The sequence below is a fragment of the Crassostrea angulata genome, chromosome 6 (genome assembly GCF_025612915.1).
Source record: "Crassostrea angulata isolate pt1a10 chromosome 6, ASM2561291v2, whole genome shotgun sequence".
Classification (NCBI taxonomy): Eukaryota; Metazoa; Mollusca; class Bivalvia; order Ostreida; family Ostreidae; genus Magallana; species Magallana angulata.
In genome coordinates this window covers 18,718,123-18,734,259 of record NC_069116.1, presented here as the reverse complement: position 1 = coordinate 18,734,259, position 16,137 = coordinate 18,718,123, and the positions used below count along the sequence as shown (strand labels likewise).

Genomic DNA, 16,137 nt, shown 5'->3' with positions numbered 1-16,137 from the left:
ATTTTGGAGAAAAAAAAGTTTTGGCAAAAATATTGCATACAGATTATCTTATTTCTCTGGATAGGTAGTGCTTATCAATTCAGGGTTGACAAATGGATTATGGATATACTGTTCACACAACAGAAAACCTGGTTTGCTGTCACATTGACAGGTTTTCTCCTTGTAATTTTTCTTCTTTTATTAATAATAGGAATACTTAAAAATCTGAAAATTGATAGCATAGCAATTATTATGTAAGTGCAATTATAGAATTAACTCATTAACTTAAACCATTTATGTCTTTTGAAAAGTTCTGAACAAAGTGGAACTATTCTGGGACACGATTGAACATATTCAATTTTAACTTAATGAAGTTGCTAATCTTTTGTGCAACTTGAATCTTTACTTGTATTTTGTATACAACCATATTATAAGTCGTGTTAATGAAGTTGCTAATCTTTTGTGCAACTTGAATCTATTTACTCTGTGCAGAATTGATATCATGTTTACTTGTATTTTGTATACAAGCATATTATAAGTCTTGTAGTCAGGAAAAATATGCTAATCATGCTCCAATTTATGACTGTAAAACTGCACACGTAAAATGAATCATTCATTAAATCTGTGGCAAGTTTAACATCATCTCCCTTCAAGGAGAAACTATTTCCTGTTTTGAAAATTAATGCATATAACATATATCTGTATTGCAATGCTTATATAAATTTAAATCTATTTCAATGAATATAGACAGGGGCACCACATCATTTATCCACCATGCCAGTATCAAAAGTGTTTGCTCGTCAAATTTTTGACAGCAGAGGTAATCCTACAGTGGAGGTTGATGTAGAAACAGAAAAAGGTAAGTTTAGCTTTGGTGAATTTCTTCTTACTTACAATGTCTATAGATTGTTAGAAAATATGGCGGACTAAATTCTGCAAGGTGGGGGTGGGGTGGGGGGTGTTGCAAATCATAATAAAGATCTCCAAATGCACCATGTCTGATACCACTCAGTTGTTTCCAAATATGGATACTGAGTAGTGACAAAATCTACAGAAACTTGATTCTACAATTTGCCACAATTGTGATGATCCCATCATTTAACATGCACTATCATTTGTAAGAGATAAAGTATGGTACTTTTTGTGCATGTGGTATTGTGATATTTGCTTCATTGTAGGAATGTTCAGAGCAGCTGTGCCCAGTGGAGCTTCAACAGGAATTTATGAGGCTTTGGAAATGAGAGATAAGGATCCCAAGTTCTACCATGGCAAAGGTAGCTAATACACAAGAATAAAAATACAACTTTCTAATGCTAATGCTACAGTTGTAAAATTAAGAAAACTGCATTCAAATCAAAATACAAATTTCAAATTGATGTTGATTCATACCTATGTAGTAATTTTTTTACCTTACTTTTCAGGTGTGTCAAATGCCATTAACAATGTAAACAGCGTAATTGCACCAGCTCTTGTCAAATCTGTAAGTTAAAAAAGTTTCTAGATGAGTGTATATCGGTAAACAATATTTTTTTTGTGTGCAATTTAGAATAGGAGGAAAATGGTTCTCTCAGTAAGAGGGTATGAAAACTGTAAAAGCCATTTTGTTATTATTGTTTAATCATGTGTTCTAGAGGAATTCATATTACAATTTAATTCATTTTCTTTTGCAGGGTTTGGATGAAACTAATCAAGAAGCAGTAGACAAGTTTCTATTGGACCTTGATGGAACAGAAAACAAAAGTGTGTGAATTTGATATAAGGGTTCCTATGTTATAAAACAGTAAATATACTAAAAATCCAGGAAAGTTAATATGATAAGTATAATGTCAAGGTGAATAATTTTACGATTGAAACAGTATCTGATTATAAACATATAGCATTTTATAATTGCTGTAGTGGTTTTGTATTGTGTTGTTTTTTTTTTTCTCAGGTAAATTAGGTGCAAATGCTATTCTTGGTGTTTCCTTAGCTGTCTGTAAAGCTGGGGCAGCCAAAAAAGTAAGAAAAAACTTATAATCAAACATGCAAATTAAAAATTCTTAAGCAGCAGACTGACCAATTAAATTAACTGTCTCTCACGTTCTTTTGCCAGGGAGTCCCCCTCTACCGTCACATAGCCGATCTTGCCGGAAACAAGGAGGTCATTTTGCCAGTCCCAGCATTGAATGTTATCAATGGAGGTAGCCACGCGGGAAACAAACTGGCCATGCAGGAGTTCATGATCCTTCCCACAGGTACCCACATATTGACGCATACCGTAAACATCAAATGATTTGGTTAAGGTGTACGAGTGGAATCAACAATAGCAAAGCTTTTACTATCACTGAGCTCACATACAAATTGAATATACATCCATTTCAAACAAGTGATTTTGATATTAAGAACTGTAAGATTGATGGTATTTTTCAAAGTAGATTCCTATTAATTCGCTTCTAAAGTTCATATCAGTGAAGAAGTGTTTTTAACCAGGTTTTTAAAAAGAAAAATCCTGTGATTAAAAATGGCGGGCTAGCAGTCGGGCGGCTGCCAAAAGGGTACACTTATTGTATGGATAAATCCTACTACAGTTTTCAAGATATGAAGTTGTTGTTTTGCAGATCAATTGTACATATATCAAAGATGTGCTTATTGCTTGAATATTGATTTTTAGTAATTTTAAAAAAAAACCAGCTGTTGAACTTAGTCATTGTCTTGCAGAATATTGCATATAAAGTATCCCATTTCTCTGGATGGGTAGTTGCAGAATATTGCATTTAGGGTATCCCATTTCTCTGGATGGGTAGTGTTTATCACTTTAGGGTTGACAAATGGATTATGGATACTGTTCACACAAAAGAAAATCTGATTTGCTGTCACATTGACAGCTTTTCTATTGTTCCAAGGTTACAAAAGTGTTTGGAATAAGATGTTTTGTACATTGTATTTCAATGTTAATACTAATGTGATATCAGAATTACTTTTAAAAGATAATTGACAATTGAAGAAATGTAATTCAGTAGGAGTATCTTTCGTGAAAGAGTAGAGTATCTATATTGGGATTAATTTGATTTAAAAATTACTTCCCAAACTGTATCAGTACCTTAAAGATAAGATGTGTGTTAATTTATTTTTAAAAGTCTGTTCTTGTTTATTCTCTGTAGGTGCTAGCTCATTCAAAGAAGCCATGAGAATGGGATCAGAAGTTTATCACCATTTAAAGTCTGTCATTAAGAAGAAATATGGCCAAGATGGTGAGTCTTGTTTTATGTACACTTCTTTTTTTTTTGCCAAAACATGTTGAAGTACATGTACTTGTATTTACATTTTCCTTGAAGAATTAGTGTTTCCATAAGTCTTCGGGTATTGCACAATGTACATGTAGATCACCACCAGTACTTTTCTGATTTTTAGAATCCATAAGCTCGGTGCTAAAATTGGGAATTTTTAAAGGATTTTGTTTTATTTTACAGCCTGTAATGTGGGAGATGAGGGAGGATTTGCTCCAAATATTCAGGATAACAAAGAAGGTAATTTAGTAATTTTTTTTTTTTTACTTCCTGCAATCCAAGAAATAATGCTTTTTCCCATATGAACCCAACTGGAAGCTGAAATAGTTTGCCAGTGCATATTGAAAGGTGGATGCAAGCTGATTGCAAGATTATTTATACCCAGCCTCAATATACTTCCAAAAAAATTTTTAAAATGAATTCAAATAAGATATATGGACAGAAAAATATGATACCAAAATAATGATGCAAATAGAGAGAGTGGAATGTTTGTACTTGTTTGAAGTTTTATTGTATTATTACATGTACTGACTACTGATAATTTTTCTTGTTTTGTTACCTAGGTCTGGACCTATTGGTTGAGGCCATTGAGAAAGCAGGATACACTGGCAAAATCAAGATTGGTATGGATGTTGCTGCGTCTGAGTTTTTCAAAGAATCCAAATACGATTTGGACTTCAAAAACCCAAAGTCTAATCCAGCAGACTGGGTAGGTATTTATATTTCCATCAAAATTAAGTAGAGAGTGTCAAAATTTGAATTTCAGCAGTAGGATGTAATTGTATTTTTATGTGATTTTGGCTCATATTAATTGCATGTATATGATTGTAACCAGGTTTACTGTTACATGTATTATAAAAATGCATAGAACTGCAATGTGAGTGACTTTGCTTTGCAGATAAGCTCTGACCAGCTGGGTGACCTGTACAGACAATTCATTAGTAACTATCCTATTGTCTCCATTGAGGATCCGTACGACCAGGATGACTGGGAGGCCTACACAAAACTCACAGGATCTGTACAAATTCAGATCGTAGGGTCAGTATCCGTACAAATCCAAATCGTAGGGTCAGTATCCGTACAAATCCAGATCGTAGGGTCAGTATCCGTACAAATCCAAATCGTAGGGTCAGTATCTGTACAAATCCAAATCGTAGGGTCAGTATCCGTACAAATCCAAATCGTAGGGTCAGTATCCGTACAAATCCAAATCGTAGGGTCAGTATCCGTACAAATCCAAATCGTAGGGTCAGTATCCATACAAATCCAAATCGTAGGGTCAGTATCCACACATGGTGGAAAAATATTTTATATGTTTAGTTTATTAAGTTCTGTATTTCATTCATGCTATACATACCATGTGTACAATGAACAATGTGTGTGCAATACAAATTCAAGATTCCCTGCTGCATTCAACTTCAAGCTGCAGTTCAGGAGTTTGACAATTTATCTCCTTAGCTGAGAAACCTTAACATAACAATTTTTTTTTATTAACATGTTTGAAATTGATGCATGTATTTAATTTCTTTTTTCAGAGATGATTTACTGGTCACAAATCCAAAGAGAGTCCAGAAGGGAATTGATGTGAAGGCCTGTAACTGTCTGTTGCTGAAGGTCAACCAGATCGGAAGTGTGACCGAGTCCATTCAGGCGTAAGTCATTAAGAATCACTCTGATCTCACAATATTAAAATTCTAGTACTGTATAACTAAATTTACAGGTCATTATTTATAGTAATGCATGTTTAATACTGAAATATTTGCCATGTTTATACCTGAAAGATGTCTGTAGAAGTTTTTAGATGTGTAATAATATGACTTATTTTAGTCACACAGTATACATGTAAGTACTGGTACATGTGTGAAGTTGTACATGTAATTACAGGTGGAAAATGTCCAAGGAAAACAACTGGGGTGTGATGGTGTCTCACAGGAGTGGGGAGACAGAGGACACTTTTATTGCTGACCTGGTGGTCGGTCTGTGCACTGGACAGGTAAGGAATCACATTACTGTATTACAGGTAATCTTCTAGTTTTGGACTTTAAGTCATCATTCAGCAGATTATTTGATAACAGCACAAGAATTGTCATGAGATCATGCTCTTTGGTGTCGGATGATGTTTTTAATGTAACTAGTAGTAGCTTTTTAGTTTCTGTTATTTAAAGGACATTGTTTGGGGAAAACCAGAATATGATAATTGCAAAGCTGCTGATTTTGATTATTTATTGTAAATGGTACAAGATGTTGGTACATTCAGCTTTGATTTATTCCAATAAGATTGGTTTACAGTGCTACATGTTCCTTTTTAGATCAAGACAGGTGCCCCATGCAGATCTGAGCGCTTGGCAAAGTACAACCAGATTCTCCGCATTGAGGAAGAGTTGGGGGCAGGAGCCAAGTTTGCTGGGGAGAAATTCCGCTATCCTTACTAAAAACTTCAGCATAATCTCTAGACTTTTTTGTTTGAGTTTAGTAACAAATTGTTGTATTTATGAGATTTTTCTACGTTTTGTTTATTTTATTGGGTTAAATATCACCTCCTAAGTTTGAAAGATACATGTATTGTCAGATAGACTTACGGAACAAAATAACATTCCAAGTAGAGAAAGAAGAAGACCTCAATGTGACAGCATACTCAGCATTAAACCTCTATTCATCATTGATGCAGTCTGTTTTTCCTTATATGTTGTTGCCATGTGGTACAGGTGGTGCAGTATGGAAGTTGTTCTGTCCCAATGTATGTGATAAAGGTCATTGTTGGTTTGTTGAAGTAGATAGATGATTTATCTATTCACTGTGATTACTTATTGGAGGCATTGGAAACGGATGAATTTAATGTTTGTTGCTTGTTTAAAATAATATTTGATGGCTTGAACCCTAATATAATGAATTTAGTTGATACATGTTATAAGTTATTTCAGTCAATTACCTCCCTTTGAAAAACTGTTGATTTTATTTTGTATGAAGACAGCTCCTAATCCTGTATTTGTTGAATGTTATTAAACAGGAATGCAGTTTATTTCAAACTGAAGTGGCAACTTTAAAAATGAACGAGTGTGCTTTTATAGAAGTTTGTGTCCAGTTAATATTTTGATTTTATTATCATTTGTCAGTTTTATGTGTTTATTAACATACCACTAATGTACAGTAAGTGTGAATAAATAACGAAGTGAACGATGATGTATGACTGGGGTTCTGTTTACATACAAACCCATCTCCCAGCGCAGAAATAGTGCTATGAGTTTTGTCTGACAATGGCAATCTCCAATTTCTGTTCCTGTTGTGTGAATGATTGAATGTGTTTGTGTGCTTGATTTTGAAGTTGCCATTTGTAGCGTTTCACGACACAAGTTAGGATTTTAGACATAGTGAAAACCATAGGGGTTTTTATTTTACTGGATTGATATTTATGGTCGTTGGGTCTGCTGTCATGTTGGGTTTTTCAGATTAATGTCATACTGTATCCTACTTGCTAAATGAGAAAAAAGAGTTTATTTGGCCTGCTTACTGCTTGTCGTTAATGATTAGTGTTTGTACAATAGTTACAAAATAAAAGGCTTTGCATGTACTATGTTTCTGTTCTATTTTATCATACTGGGTAATGATAAAGTCACACGTGGGTTTTAATTAAGTACGTCATTGGGTATTTAAAAAGTTCCTTTCAAGAGGAGATATGTGAAGCAATACTTGAGCACACAATTTCCAAACCTTTTGGTAATTTGCAGTTCATCTTTTATTTCATTCAGATTCATGATCATCAAATTTGGCTGCACAAGTATAAATTTACAGGCTCATTCCACAGCAGTTCATTTGAGAGGGCAACCCCCAGAGTTGGCAAATTAAAGATTAAACTTGGTTCCAAGGAAAATATGTTCTCAGTTCGTCCGAATATGAAACAACAGTGCTAAATAAAGTAAAGAACGAGTAATACATAGGAAAGCTGTTCTCGGAATACATAATAAACGAACCTTCATAAAATGCAGCCTCTCGAAATTTATCAGCCAAAATGTTATATAGTATATATAGTTTTCCGCCATCATACATCTGTATTCTCCTTCTTGCGAGCATAACAAAAAGTTAAAGAGTCGCGCTACTGCATGACCCTATTATTTATGACCAAGTGACTCGAAGAAATCTATTCGAACACGTACATGTACTAGAAACCCATAATGACTTTTCAGACTCTTGAGTTATTTAACAATCAAGTAAATTCCTGTAAGTCAAATTTTCCTACATTATAGAAGTTGATATGAAATATTATTATACTTTCATGTTAAATACTGAAATCTGATTGGTTTAGACGCAGTTGATAATCCGTTCTATTACCCTCAGCGTTAGCAACACACTTAGCAACGGGTAACACAACGAATTGTGACATGCGCGTAAATTGTGCGCGTACGGTTCGCCGTAGAATTCACATCATTTCTATATAAAAGCAGTAAAAATATTATCTTAAATTAAGACATTCAGTATAATAAAATAAATAGTGCCTGTTTAGGAGGATAACAGTTGAAATTGACACCCCTCGAAAACCATTGACAACCTCTGCTTCGCGTCGGTTGACAATGGTTTCCTCGGGGTGTCAATTTCAACTGTTACCCTCCCAAACAGGCACTATATATATATACTGTCACTCAATGGACAGAGCGACCAAAATCATCAAATGCTTTAAAATTATGTACTGGACATTTAACTCGCAATTCCATCCTTATGTCATTTAATGATAACGCATTAATCTACAACCTTAGCCAGCAAATATGGTGTAGAAAAAAAGCTCTAGAAACCGCAATTTTTCGGGGGGGGGGGGGTTCCTTGAACCCATTGTGGGGCTTTAGATATATTTGACTCTCATCAGCCCCTCCCCTCCCTTTTCTTCCAAATCCAAATCTTCGACCTGCCTTGTACCCTCACTCCATCAACTGTTAAATGCCATACCGTTTACGTTACTAGAACCTGCTGTTTCCAAGTGAGATAAATTCTGTGGGTACATGCTGTAAAAGTACCGCGTACAGCAGGGACAGTCCTTAGATGACAGATCACATGTCGCCCTTTATCGTTGATGTGCCTGAGATTAGATAAACTCCGCATTGTTTTGATACAGATAGAGGAAGTGACAGGCCTCACTTGTCAAATCAACAACGAGTCGACATGAATATGTATAATACTTTAAGTTCATCTTAGAATGGAATTTAATGAACAATCCAATTTGCTAAGAAATGGGGGCGACCGGCCAACGACCAGCTATGGAGGACGAGCACAAACTGTCCGTGATACTGATGAGTATTCCTACGACAACTCCTCGTTTGCCGTCGATTATGAAGGACTGAGTTCCAGCGACCTTGTTGGTAGGACTAACTTTTCCGAACGTTCGATCTTGAGTTGTATTGAAACCTTATTACATGCACTTAGACGGTTGACTCACTTTTTTTTTAAAACATAAGCTTAAACTGAAAGACCCCTCGAGGATTCGATTCTGTAGCATGCGCAGATCTAGAGGGGGGGTCGGGGGGGTCCCGACCCCCCTCCTGGAAAATGAAAATTTATTAAATTTACATAGTAAAATTAACCTCGGACCCCCCCTGGCAAACACAATTATCCTTCGGACCCCCCCTGGAAAAAATTTCTGGATCCGCGCATGTGTAGGGTTCTAAACGTAAAGAAACGTTCATAGTTTAAGCTTGAAGTAGTAAGCGTGAAATCTATATAACATTGTCTACGGAAAGCTGAGCTAACAAACGATTTTGGTGATATTGTACACTTTGAATTTGCAGGGTAGGTGTAAAATCAGACCAAGTTCAAGCACAACTGAACAAAGTAACAATATCTTTATTGAGTTGTTTATTTTCATGGCTTAAAAAGGACTTTTGAGTGTAAAAACATGCATAAAAGAGAGATATGTTATATGCCTAACTTCATGTTGAAGGAATGTTTTTTTAGAATCTAGTCGCAGCAGAAGCAAGTCCATCGTCGGAGAAAGAGAGTCCGCTTCTGATATTCTATACCGACTGCGATACAGTTTTCTTGACCCTGAGTAAGTTTTTATATCAATGAAAACGACTCTGACCTCACCCCTACTCCCACCCCGTTATAGACTTGTTCTATTTCTGGATGTTTTTACGTTCAGTCTAGACTCTGAACATGTCATATCCGAAACACAGGACTGTCTGACTGGACAGGACAAGCTCAGGTTCAAGGAGGACATTTTGGAAGGCATCCGGGAAGTTTGTTTGCCCATGAAACAGAAGCTTAGGATACGGAGGTAAGGCGTTGAGCACTACTTTATATATCTCCAAGCTATGAAAAGCATTGATATCTAAACAATAAAATGCTTTCTTTAGTTATTCATTCGGGATATGAAGGTAGCAACATTGCAGAAAAAATACATAACCCGCGTTAGCGGGTTATGTATTTTTTCTGCAATGATCGCTACCTTTATAACCCCCATGAATCATCAAAGAAAGCATTTTATTGTTTGTATTAACATCTCTCATTTAACAAATCAATAAATTTATTATGAAAAGTAAGTAAAATTCACTAAAATACTCTTAACGTACATAAGTACATTGGCTAAAATAAACAGCCAAATCGCCTCCTGTGAGACTTTGAGTCTGGCATCATCATGATTTTTTCGTGCAGTCCGTGATGTTTTGTGGGTCGTTGTAGGTTTTGACCAATCGATAAACAGGGCGTGTACATTTCAGCCTGGCTGTTTCTATAGAGTTATGAATTAACTATAAGTTTTCGTAAGAAATAGAGGGAATAATACTTGGTAGATGTAAATATACTAGTATGAGTCTTCAGACACGACTGTTCTCACGATTGGTTGTCCAAAATTTGTAGAATAATAACGACCGACCGAGTGAACAGAAGAAGAGACCAGAATTCAAAGAAGTATATCAATTCTAAAGTAGGTCATGACATGAATTTTTCCACATTTTAGAACCATTTTAACTAAAGCTTGGATTTTAGGTAGTTGTGACAAACAGCAATGTGACGTAAGCCTGTCTATTTCATCGTTGGCCACTCACCCATGGCTCATTAAAAATCAACAAAATTTGTCTGGCTTTTGAGCTAAGACTACGCAATCGGTGCATATTTCGCTTAAAACCAGCGTGATTTTGAATTATTTTGACGCAAGAAATAGGTAGTCACGTCCTACCGAAAGTCCAAGCTCATGTTAAAATGATTCTAATGATACATGAAATTTGAACTAGACATAGTACAAATACCACTCTCCTTTTTCTCTCGTTCACAATCAGTCGAGGAAGAACGGTTCTGGGTTTCTTCACCTGTGGGAGTCTTCTATTACCAAATTGACAGGTACTTTGTTCAGATTGTACATAACCTTATGATAAAGATTCAGCTACCTAGACCATTAAAGCATATATTTAATTGCAACCACATCTGTTGCTTGCAGCGTACTTTGGAAGTACAGTCGCCTCTTACTTCACGTTTCTGAGAACTCTGTTCTTCTTGAACTTGGTGACTGGGATAATTCTCTTCTCCTTCATTGGCGTCCCTCAGGTAAGGATAGGGATAGAACGATACTGATTACACCGCGGATACAGTAGGAACAGTTTACTGATATCCAATATTTAACGATTTTCGTATTCCTTATTCGCAGATTACCACTGGCGAGTTTTTGCTGGACTTGGACGACAAAGGCAACACTTTCGGACACTTTGTAAGTATCTAAAACGAAAACAGGAGAAATGACGACTTGAATTTGTTTTTTGTGAAACAGTTTGGAGTACAGTGTTCAAGGACTTACTGTGGGTTTTTAACCAGTGACCCTTCAACCCTGAAGACCTCTGCGGAACGTGTTCCACCACCTTTCTTTTCTGAGAGAGAGAGAGAGAGAGAGAGAGAGAGAGAGAGAGAGATCGTTGATAGTTTCTTGGTTTGCTCTAGGGGACCTGTTGCTATGTTCTTGGTTTTCTATAGGGAATCTGTCGGTGAATGTGTGCTTGGTTTGCTGTATGGAGACCTGTGGATAGTTTCTTTGTTTTCTGTAGGGAAACATATTGATAGTTTCTCGTTTTTTTTATAGGGGACCTATTGGTTGTTTCTTGGTTTGCTGGGAACCTAATGATAGTATTTTGGGGTTTGTTGTAGGGGAACCTACCTATTAATAGTTTCTTGGTTTGTCATAGGGGGTCCTATTGTTAGTTTATTGGTTATCTGTAGAGGGACCTATTTATATGTTTCTTGGTTTGCAGTAGGGGACCTGTTGATAGTTTCTTGGTAATCTGTAGATGTACCTATTTATATGTTTCTTAGTTTGCAGTACGGGACCTGTTAATAGTTTCTGGGTTTTCTGTAGGGGACCTATTTATATGTTTCTTGGTTTGCAGTAGGGGGCCTGTTGATAGTTTCTTGATTTTCTGTAGGGGACCTGTTGTTAGTTTCTCGGTTGTCTGTAGGGGATCTATTGATATAGTTCCGTGGTTCTCTGTAGGGGGACCTATTGATAGTGTTTTGGTTTGCTGTAGGGGGACCTATTTATAGTTTCCTGGTTCTCTGTAGGGGAACCTGTTGATTGTTTATTAGTTGTCTGTAGGGGGACATATAAATAGTTTCTCGGTACTCTTTAGGGGGACCTACTAATAGTTTCTTGGTTGACTGTAGGGGGACCTGTCGTACAGCATGCTGTTTTACGGTATCTACCAGGACGTCGTGGACGGCTTCAGTCTCCCACTCTCCTACTTCCTGACCTGGATAGCAGTCAATCTACTCACCGTACTGTACCTCGCCTCAAGGTTTGCCTTCAATAACACTGTCTGCTAAGTCTAAAATGATCATAAAACGACCCCCAAAAAAACAAATAAAAGCTTTAGAAACACAATAAATAAAACTAAAAATTACAACTTGTCACACGTCAATTTGACCCCATTGCCTTGTGTTTATCCTCCTGCTAGCATGTACCTGCGCTACAGAAGAAGTAAGCTCTCAGACACGGGCAGTGACTTCCCGTTTACGTGGTCTATGTTTTGTTACTTTGACTTTACCATCAACACCAAGGCTGGCGTCAAGGACCACCTGAAGGCGTTCTGTACAGATTTGAAGGTAAAAATTTTTTTAAAGTATTATCATAGCCATAATTTCTGATAATAATTGTAATTAACAGAAAAAATGAAATCCGATTCGTTTTTTTTTTTAAATTATCCGTGTTTAAAGGAAAAGATCCGAGAAGAAAAATCCCTGGAGGTAGTTGCTTGGTTGAAGAAGTAAGTACATCAAGAATTTCGAATTCAGCAATGCGGACATACATTACTATTTTTGAAGGGGGTAGACATTTTGTGCCCTGTTCCGTAATGGTGAGGGCTATTTTGTGTGGACTTGTATAGTGACAGACGTCTGTGTCTATCTCGTTGTTCCTCAGGCTGCAGATCTACTTCCTTCGGTTAGTCAGTAACGTTATCGTCCTTGGGTTGTTGGGAGGGAGCGGGTATCTGATTTACTACGTGGCCCAGCAAGAACCAGACGAGCGAGATGTAGATTTCAACGAAAACCTGAAAGAATTAGCGAAAGAAATTTATGAACGCTATCGGGTAAGTGGAAGGCTCCAACGACGCGAGAAAGCAAATCGCACCTTTACAAATAAGCTATCTTGAGATTTGGGTAAGGTTAAGAAACTACATGCATTAACACTGTCACATTTCACGACTTGAAACGCGACATTCCATCGTTTTCTTTTACCCATATAGAATATTATCACTTTTTCTGGTTCTTATTAAAAATATTTCATTCATTGGAACAATAATTTATCAGTTATGAAACCTTTGCGATTAGTTTGAAATTTACTGGTTTACTCGCGAAAATTTTACGTTAAAACTTGTTTTTTTTAACAATTAGCAATTAAACTCAGTGCACCTTTACAATAAGTCTAGTGTTTGATCTCTGCATACAAAAAGATGTGTCCAACACAATGTGTCATGCGGCCACGTGTCTGTCTTACATTTCTAGCTGGCCGCTGTGGTGGCTATCCTCAAACTCGTTGTTCCGTCTATCTTCAAACTTTTGGTCAAAATGGAAAGCTACCAACCACGCACAGAATTAAAATTCACACTGGCGAGGTAAGAAATTCACTAACATTTTTTAAAATGATAATCGTATCATAGTTTTTGATAACAGTATATAAACAATTCCAAACAAATGCAATACCGGATGTGTTCCCCTGTGTTTCAGGACCACCTTCTTCCATTATGCCAGTTTGATAGTGTTTATTACCTCGCTTACCAAGAAGGCGGATTGCATTGACGGGCAAGAACCACAGATCACATCGGTATAAGCTAACAACTTTCCCCTTCTCCATGATAAATGTGAATATTTTTTTGTCCTTGTACAAATCTGCTGTAAACTGATAAAAATTTATAGACCCCGTCGTCCGTTCCATCCAACAATTCCACAAACAACAGCACTTCGTGCGCCACCAATCAGTGCTGGGAAAACATCGTGGGGGAAGAGATCTTCAAGCTGATCCTGGTAGACCTCGGGGTGTGTATAGCGGTAGGGATCTTGTTTGACGTCCTGATAGCGGTCTTCGTTCGAACCAGGACCTGCTGCTGCAAGGTACGCTATGTTCTACTTCTTGTCATACAAAGGTACGTTTGTAAGAATGGAGCCGCATTGGTCGTGCATGTTCCATCTGTCGCTTCCTCTCCCCACCTCTCCAAGAAGGATAAATGTTTGCAGCAATAGTCTTGGCAAAGGACAAACAGAGGTCGTCCTATAATGAATAACATTCTGGTTTGTTCTTTTACAGATGGACTACAGTGAGTTTGTGGTGACGTCCAATGTTTTGGACTTGGTGTACGGACAGGGCTTGGTTTGGCTGGGACTCTATTTCTCGCCATTAATGGCTCTGGTCGCAGTCGTCAAGTTATTCATTGTTTTCTATTTCCGATATTTTGTTGCACGCTTTGCCAACATCCCACCTAAGAAGATGTTCCGGGCCTCTAGATCTGGCAGTTTCTACTTGTTCCTGTTACTGATCACGTGGATCCTCTGCTTCATCCCTGTCGTCTACATACTGATCGAGTGAGTTGACGCAACTTGATGTTTTACCATGCGTATTGTCTCATACATTACGTTTAGAGAAACAGTAAGATTATGGTTTCTGACGAGTATGAATTCGTGACATTTTTAAAGATACGATCCATCCTTCGTCCGTGAATTTATAAGATTTGTAAAAACCTAATACGTTTAAAAGTAAAATGATATCATAACGAAGTAAAATTGCACAAAAAATTCGCAAGAAAGCAAGAGAACGATTCCAAATACTTTCCCCCCTTTTGCAATGCAAGTTAAACGAAATACGGCTTATTTTGCGGTTCAAAATCGTCGAATACTTATGTGATTGTAATTGCTCAGAGCAAACTTAGTTTTCCATTGTAAATCTAAGAAATCAAACACAAATTGAACATTGTAAATTTGTAAAGAATTTTAGGGCGAGTATGTTGCTCTTCAGATTTTAGATCTAATAGATTCAAGAATTAATTACAAGGTAAGACTGTTTATGATTTTAAGATCAAAGTACTGAAAGTACTGGTAATAATTTTTTCCATCAGCTCTTGGTAGAGCATTAGTTCCATCTTACAAGAGCCCAATTTTCAATCTTTAATCAGAAAAACGCCCTCTGTTGACTGTGGGCCATTTGCAAAGAAAGACAGGGCTTACAAAGTAATCGATTTCCTGGACTCCTTAGATGACCTTCCCAGTTGGTTGAGCTGGGTAAAGGACGCCCTGGACTACATCGCCACCGCCATTGTTATCATTCCCGTCATCGTGGTATTAATGTAAGTAATAAAGAATATGTTTTAATTATAAAACAATTTTTGGAAAAGAAGCACGATACTAGCTGGTATTAGATTGTGGGTGTTTATGCTTTAATTGTTTAATTCAACTATCTCAGACTGCTGGTACTGTATTACCGAGTGAAATCCAGCTCCTATAACGCTCTGATACAGGAGCTCCGCAGACAGCTAGTTTTTGTGAGTTCTGCAGGATGAAACCTTTGTCATATTGCTACATATTTTTTTAATGTATGTATTTCTTCTTTAATGTTTTCACCGATGTGACTTTTGTAGGAAAGGAAGATTGAGAGGAAAAAGGTGTTTGCCAAAGCATTGTCCGCGCCAGGTAATTACAATAAGCCACTACCAGCTTATAATATAAGACAGTGCACAAATATTTCAGAGCTGTCAAATATAGATTGTGTAATAACTTGACATAGCATCTTTTAAATATTACTGGCATTTGGTGCAGTGTGAACTAGTTTCCAGTATACCACACATTATATTTTGTATGTCCATTCAATGAAAAAAAGAAATTAAACATAGAGATTGAGTAGACACATTACTTTAGAGTCTGTATGATCATTTCCAGCTCTAGGCAGCCTTGGAAAGACCACTGGATCAGCTGTCACAGGAGAGATGTCCAGGAAAACTAGTGCCGTTACCTTCACCGCATGAAGAGACAACACATAGAAAGAAGTGCTCCTCACTATGTAAAGCTGTACAAAGCTTGTACATTCAGCTTTTTTATCATTACAGGACAAGTTTTTAAACAGCATAATCAAATTTCGACATATAAATTACAATATTTACATTCTACTGTGTTTTTCCATTAAATTCCGTGATGTTTAAATGCCTCTAAATGCAACACCTATTCACTGCGTATGAATTTACGAGTAATTTACTCAAACAGTGATCTCTATGTTATCGGTTAAAAAATGCGTTTGATGAATGCTGTCAAAACACCATTTTATAATTATTTAACAAAAAAGTTTACTTTATTGTTAAAAGCTACATTTCAGGAGTTATTTATCATGGATTATATTTTCATGCTCGTCGATCTCATCTCAACAGTCTATGTGAAAACCAGTTTAAAC

The 16,137-nt window shown here is 36.7% G+C and overlaps 1 protein-coding gene across 1 annotated transcript; it reads left to right on the top strand.

The window, feature by feature from the left end:
- Window positions 1-726: 726 nt before the first annotated feature.
- Window positions 727-15,857, top strand: LOC128188400 (transmembrane channel-like protein 3). The gene is made up of 29 exons (XM_052859425.1): window positions 727-838; window positions 1,158-1,253; window positions 1,401-1,459; window positions 1,650-1,719; window positions 1,910-1,977; window positions 2,072-2,213; window positions 3,120-3,209; window positions 3,429-3,485; window positions 3,809-3,954; window positions 4,144-4,403; window positions 4,781-4,897; window positions 8,460-8,590; window positions 9,183-9,276; window positions 9,370-9,504; window positions 10,186-10,214; window positions 10,663-10,769; window positions 10,870-10,929; window positions 11,916-12,004; window positions 12,164-12,311; window positions 12,423-12,472; window positions 12,628-12,796; window positions 13,212-13,321; window positions 13,434-13,530; window positions 13,623-13,817; window positions 14,011-14,285; window positions 14,873-15,043; window positions 15,160-15,238; window positions 15,335-15,386; window positions 15,633-15,857. The coding sequence occupies exons 1-29, from the start codon at window positions 754-756 to the stop codon at window positions 15,716-15,718; spliced, it is 3,267 nt and encodes a 1,088-aa protein (XP_052715385.1). The 5' UTR covers window positions 727-753; the 3' UTR covers window positions 15,719-15,857.
- Window positions 15,858-16,137: the final 280 nt, after the last annotated feature.

What these genes read in the sequence shown, in the direction of transcription:
- LOC128188400 (XM_052859425.1), top strand. Translation starts at nt 754, where the DNA reads ATGCCAGTATCAAAAGTGTTTGCTCGTCAAATTTTTGACAGCAGAGGT. An exon ending in TGATGTAGAAACAGAAAAAG is followed by an intron (nt 839 to 1,157) that starts GTAAGTTTAGCT and finishes GCTTCATTGTAG; the next exon opens with GAATGTTCAGAGCAGCTGTG. An exon ending in CCTTCATTGGCGTCCCTCAG is followed by an intron (nt 10,770 to 10,869) that starts GTAAGGATAGGG and finishes CCTTATTCGCAG; the next exon opens with ATTACCACTGGCGAGTTTTT.